Source organism: Alexandromys fortis, unplaced genomic scaffold (assembly GCF_014885135.2).
Source record: "Alexandromys fortis isolate MF-2015 unplaced genomic scaffold, M_Fortis_MF-2015_v1.1 scaffold_65, whole genome shotgun sequence".
Classification (NCBI taxonomy): Eukaryota; Metazoa; Chordata; class Mammalia; order Rodentia; family Cricetidae; genus Alexandromys; species Alexandromys fortis.
The window spans coordinates 4,813,983-4,820,803 of NW_026067986.1; the positions used below are offsets into that span (position 1 = coordinate 4,813,983).

The 6,821-nt window shown below is 44.0% G+C and overlaps 1 protein-coding gene across 1 annotated transcript in view; it reads right to left on the reverse strand.

The window, feature by feature from the left end:
• Positions 1–4,817, reverse strand: part of Slc39a10 (solute carrier family 39 member 10) — a 79,390-nt gene extending 74,573 nt beyond the window's left edge. The window contains exon 1 of the mRNA XM_050159214.1: positions 4,706–4,817. Coding sequence (XP_050015171.1) covers positions 4,706–4,724 — 19 coding nt within the window. The 5' untranslated portion in view covers positions 4,725–4,817. The remainder of the gene's footprint in view (positions 1–4,705) is intronic.
• Positions 4,818–6,821: the final 2,004 nt, after the last annotated feature.

A 6,821-nucleotide genomic window follows, 5' to 3' on the forward strand; every position in this document is an offset into this window, starting at 1 on the left:
TATTTATTTATTATATTATGTGTATAGCATTCCTTCCACGTGTGCCTGCAAGCCAGAAGGGGGTGCCAGGTCTCATTATAGATGGCTGTAAGCCACCATGTGGTTGCTGGGAATTGAACTCAGGACCTCTGGAAGAGCAGTCAGTGCTCTTAACCTCTGAGCCATCTCTCCAGTTCCCTCCTCTTTTTTTAATAATGCACAGAGCTAAGGAATGGACACGAGGTCCTGCGTTTCCCAGGGCCTTTCAATAATATTAATTAAGACATCTTCTGTAAAAAGCAAAGATGAGTGGACAAGTCAACAAATTAACAAAGCCTTCCACATATTATAAGAAAATGTAGAAAAGAAAGGAGAATTATTAGCAGCTTACATCAAAAAGCTAGGACAGCTAGCCAGTAGGAAGAGCTTGTATGACCCACGGCCCACTGTTCAAAGTGAACCTTGCCACAGTATTCCTCATGGGCTCTGCTTCCTTATTTAATGGTTTAAAACTCGACTCTATTTCAATCAGCTAGAAAAACAACTTGGCTCCATTTTTTTTAAATGGGCAAAGAAAATGAAAGCAGACAGTAGTTCTCATTAAAAATATAATTGTCCCTTAAACACAACAAAAGCTGTCACCTTTGCTCGTAATAAAAGAGACCCAATTAAGACATTGTAAGATACCCTTTTAACCTGTCGAACCTAAAGGACATTCAAAGCAAATCACAGAAGTTGTGTGTAGGGGGTCATGTGTTTCTGATGATTTATTAAACCGTACAATACTTATAGAAGGCAATTTAGCAATATTACTCAAAGTTACAGAGCGTATCCTTAAGAGAGGGCAATTCCCCTCCTGGAAAGTTATCTTAACTGATCGATTTCCAGATGTAGAAAACGGCCCAAGTGTAGGGGTATTTACTGACACTGATCGAAAAAGCAGAACACTGGAGTCACCTTAACCAGCATATAACATCTAATGTTACATATAATAACATATAACAAATGACACGAAGCAGTTTGGAAATACATTTCCCCCTATTAAAAAAATAAGATCACTCCTAATTAAATCAGAAGGAATGCAGTGTGACTAGTTAGGCAAGGGGACATGTTTGAGGGGTTAGACAACAGTGATTGGAACTGAGCCACAGAACTGCAATCCCAGCCACTCAGAAGGCATTGGCAAAAGGATGCCACGTTCAAGACGCCCCAAGTTTACCAAGTGAGTTCCAGGTCAGCCTAGGCAGTTAGGGAGATCTCACTTGAAGAGAAAATAGAAAGAAAAGGAAAGATTGTTGCACACCCCACTGGGGGGCAGAACCGTTTATGTGGAAGATACAAGGCCCTGTACTGACCACACACGTGCACACACTCAAAGGAATTGTGTGAAATAAAAAAACAGAGTAGTCAACACGTATTAGTTTTCACATGCTAAGTTATACAAAACTGCTAAACTCGGTCACCTGTCTGGAGACCCAGACAGACGGAAGATTCATAGAAGAAGCAGGTTTTTCAGTAAAAAAAAAATAAATAAATAAATAATTTCTAACTTTTACTTTTTCCCTTTCTTCTTCAGGACTAGTGGCTGATGCAACCATTCTTAAGCTCTGCCACTGAGTTAATCCCCCAAGCCCTTATATTATTTAAACTGTCATGCAAATGTCTCACTCCTGAGAAACTTAAAATCCGTTTATTTTTATGTTCTCTGAGATTGTAACACACTGAATATAATGTTCGATCTTTAGGGTCACTCATAATTTTTGAACTGTAACGAGACACCTCGTTCTATTGAGAATTCCAAATGCCAAGACCATACATCTGGAGTCTGTAGCCTCTCAAGAATTTGAACCTTCCCTTTTCAGTCATTGTGTGAGGAAGCAGCATGGTTTACCAGATGCTGATCAGCCTGGGGACATATCATTTTCCGATTATCATTGCTGCTTCTCCTTTCCTAGGTACTCTGAAACATCTTTCCTCCTGAATTCTCTTGAATAAGCTGGGTCACATGGCCCTCTGCCACAAAAAAACCATGTCACTTCCCAACAAGGGGGTTGTCATAGATCGTCATTCTCCTGCCCCACCCAACTGCGTCTGCAGCCTTTAAAAGATTCTTCTAGAAAAATGCAAATGCCTCCCCATCTCTGCAAAATCTCAGAGCTATTTGGCAGCGCCCCTTGAATGGTTGTTCTCCTCCATAGATGAGGAGGCTGCTAAGAGCTGGGTGGGTGGGTGGGGAGTGGCTGATTCACTAACTCTCACCAGGGCCTGACCTGATTGGTCCAGGGAATGGACTGGATGTTTTCACGGAATCTCTGTTGAACAAACAAATGCCTACTCGGGGCCATGGTGGGGGACAATGAGTTGAAGCCACAGGAGAAGATAAAAGAGATGAGACCGGCTCTGCCTCCACCAGGGAGGGTGAGGTAAAAACACGTAATTACAACGTGGCCATTGCCTAAGGGGTGGTAAATTAACCCGTGTAGGAGTCCGGGCAAGGTGGCTGCTAGAACTTTCTTTTTTTTTTTTTTTTTCCCCTCTTGGAGATAAGATCTCAAGTAGCAGGCTGGTCTCCACTTGCAGAGGAACTGAGGATGACCTTATACTACTGATACTCCAGCTTTGAGGCCTGTGATTTCAAGCTTGCGCCATCATGCCCACTTAATTCGGTGCTGGGTGGTGAACCCAGGGCTTTGGCATACCAGGCAGACACTCTACCAACTAACTGGGCTGCATCCTCAGTCCCTGGAGAGTTGTAAAAATATATTATGTATCTGAAAATATGCAGCAATATTTCAAAATCGGTCTTGAAAGGCTAGTGTGGTTCTCCTAAGGAGGATGAAGGCCCTAGGTTCAGATTATCCCAAGCCTGTAGGGGTCAGACAAGGGATATGTGGGAACGGATGGACCGAGTCGGGGAGGGGTGATAAAAAGTGGTCTAGGGTATTTTTTTTTAAATCAGGCTGCACCTGATCTGGGAGATTTTATCCTGTCCGGGACAGAACATTCATTGCCCAGCGCATCTGTCCAGCGTTTCCATGGGGAACACAACCCTGGGACCGTAAACTGCTCTGTTTCCATAACAGTCCAGAGCTGAAACCGGCTGCAAGCCATCAAAACATGACCACGGCTTCCTACTCTGCCCGAGAGGGAATGATGAATTGGTCGAGTGTGTTGGGCATAGATTATCTTTAGGCAGGAAGCAACGTGGATTTTTCTCATATCTACTCAAGGGTTTCCGTGGCAGCGATAGCAGTCTTAGTAACAAATACTCCACGACAGAGCTCAGCAAGGTACCGCTCTCCCTGCAGTGGGCAGGGGTGGGTGCAGGCAACCGGACTCCGTGATTTCCTCAAAGCCAAATTCAAAGGGTGTGTTGAAACAAGGCTGGAAGGCTCAGAATGCTAGTGTAAAACTCAGCCGGCTAAATTTGTCAATACAAAGTCATTGCAAAACAAACAAAAAAGAAACACCCCCCCCTCCCCGTGACATATTTGGTGTAAAGCTAATGGCTGAAGACCTTCACCCTCCAAATACTCATCAAAACCCTCCTATGAATCAGATGTAATCCCAGGTCTTCTTCTATGGTCAGGGACTTTATCTGTACCCCTAGCCAGCCAACTTCCTGGAAATCAACGTCATTATTCATAGAATGCATGATCTCAGTTGATAAAAAATGTGGGTGACTCAGAGCAGTCCCTTCCAGTGCGAGAGACTGGGCACATTAGTAGCTTTGTCTGGCAGTACTAAGGACTAAACTCCAGCACCCCAGGAAGGGAAAGACAAACACGTGGCATACACCACTGGTCTCTCTCAACATTGTTAGAGAGTTTAGCAACAGTTAAAAAACTTAAACAACCCTAGGACTCCGCTCTCAAGGAATAACAAACACCAACAAGTACTTCTGCTTCTACCTAGAATCCTTTAAAGACCTCTGTGTGTGTGTGTATTTGTGCGTATGTGCACGTGCGTGTGTGTGCACGTGCACGCGCGCATGTGTGTGTAGGTGTGTGGTGCTGGGGAAGTATTCAGGAGATGATGTCCCTCGTGCTATATACCCCAGTCCCGTTAGTCTTCAAGTTCAGTTCTTATATGAGGTAAGGTTTGTACATCTCTCTGCTGAAATATATTCAATCGGGACTGTAGCTAGACATAAGCGACTAATTAGAAAGACAACATTCAAAAGCTTTACTGTCCAGTTTCCATTTCACTACAATGCGCACGCATGCCTGTGTCTGAAGCAAACTGAGTACGTAATCTGGAAGGGCACAAGTAAAACAACCTCAGAAAATGGGTTTCTGCACCGACTTGCTTGGTAGCTTTTAAAAAGAAATTTGTACGTACTGCCAGAATTTTAAACACCAAACATATAACCACGGGGACCGGGGACCAGCCTTATTTGTCCTTCATGGTTTTTTATAAAGTATGCATTTCCTCTGTTTTGATACAAAGCTTACATTCGTTTTTCAGACGTGCTGAAGCACAAGGAACAAGAGAAAAAAAGGAAGCAATGAATACATTACACAGGCAAGGCACACACACACTTACAAATAAAGGAAGCAGCGGTCTTCTGGGAGCTCAAAAGAAAAGAGGCTTCGCTATGATTGAGGGGAAAGAACAGCATCCCTGAACAGAAACATTTTCCCAGCCGTGAGCTCAGGGGGTGTGGGGTTGGGGGAGGAGAAGGAGCAGAGGGTTTCGGGGAGAGATCATGGCTTAGGGACCTTACCATCGGAACCTCGATTCATAAAATAAAGCAATCCACGTAGGGGACCTGCTTAACTTCACCTGCAGGGAGGTAAGTTCAGTCTCTTCCCCCTTCACGGAATGAATGGGCAAGGCTAGCTGCTGAGCTAGGCCTCCCCCCAAAGGAATGTGTGCTATCTGGAGTTGTTTGGAAAGCCACCGTCTTTAAAGGCGCTGTGGCAACAGGTTTTCCCTTGGCAGAGCACTGAGCCAATTGGAAATGCTGAATGAAAACCCTGAGCACGCTAAATACTACCTTAGGAATTCAAAACCTGCTCCAGGTAGGGGGTTGCTTTGTCTTTGTTTTAAAATAGGACCTCAGCTTCTATCTTCATCAGGAGCCTGAAACAGACAGGGGGCTCTTTCCCGTCAGTGTAATGAGAGCACACTTTGAGGAATGAGTGCAGGCTAGTTTGGAAGTTTGGTTTGGACAAAAACGGAGACTCCGCCCCCTCCACCCCTCCATCCCCCGCAAGGAGCTGAGCGGATCCAGTCCCTCTGAGGAGCACAACCGACTTCCCGCCTTTTCTGTCACATTGTGTCGTTGCCATCTTCTGACCACCTCCCTTCAGCACAAATATTTATCTTTCTCTCTCAACTTTTACCTGTACAGGTCTCCAGTTTGCTTTAAAGCTGGCTGTTTCTAGAACACAGGTAACGAGGTAATGAGGTAAAGAGTCTTACCTGTTAAACCCTTAATGTTTGAAAACAATCATCATTGTGTATGACCTGGAGACCAAGAAACACTGTGTATAGATGTGTGTGCATGTGTGTGTGCGCACACACACACGTGTGTGTTTTGTTCTTGTTGTTTTTGATCGTGCCAGTGCCTAAACTTATGAAGATCAGAGGTCAGCATCTCGAGTCCTCCCTTTCTGGCACTAGACTGTTTGAACCAAGCTTCCCCCTGAAATTGAAGTTCATCATTTCAGCTCAATAGACTTGATCGCCAGCGCCAGGGATCCTTACGAGATCTGCTGGTCTTTTCCTTCCAGCACTAGGGTTACAGGTGTGTTATATTGTGCAGTCTTTTTTTAGGAGGGGGCTGGGGATTTGAACTCACGTCCTCATCCGTGCCCAGCGAGCATTTCACCCACTGAGCCTCCTTCCCAACCCAGCTCCCCCTTTTGAAAAATATTAACCGTTACTTTAAAACAAACAAAAACCGGGGCTGGAGAGATGGCTCAGAGGTTAAGAGCATTGCCTGCTCTTCCAAAGGTCCTGAGTTCAATTCCCAGCAACCACATGGTGGCTCACAACCATCTGTAATGAGGTCTGGAGCCCTCTTCTGGCCTTCAGGCATACACACAGACAGAATATTGTATACATAATAAATAAATAAAAAAAAAACTTAAAAAAAAAAAACCAAAGCAACAAAAAAACCAGCTGAGGTTCAGATTCGGTTTACAGCGTTTCCGTAGGATTTGCACTTCACTCTACTCTACCAAAGAAATTTTATTAATTGCAAAAGCCTCTTTTCCTGCTCAACAAACAGGGAACAATTGGCATAGCAAAGAGAGCCTACAGGATGGAGAAAACTTTCACCAGCTTCTGCTTACTTACTAAGATAAGAGTTCAGTGACACACACCGGCTGGCCTCGAATTTACAGTCCGCCTGCCTCAGCCTGCCAGACGTGTCTGTTCCCACCTCTGGCTTAGAGGACTGATTCCTGAGGTCCCGTGACTTCATTAAGAAGCCTTTCTAAACGTCACATAACAGAAACATAATTGAAAATTATTCTGTTCGGATCCCACTACTCAGCAATGAATGGTGTTTTAAGAAACATGGACTTCCATCAAAACTAAGTCGGCAAGAACACAGTGAAGAATAAGCTAGCATTCCTCACAAAACACACAACTAAAAGACCATTCTTAATTTTTGTGATAGAAGGCATTTAAGTGTCTACAATAAAAATTAACCGCCGAGCAAATAATTTGCTAACTATTATTACTGATTATCTGAATTCCTTTCTTTTCCAGATGGTTTACATTTGAAAACTGGAAAAGGATCATTGATGTCTAGATACTTAGTTTATTAATGTGGCAGGTTCTAGAACTCAAGCAGACCTCAGTGCCTAGGGACTTTACGGATTGAGGAA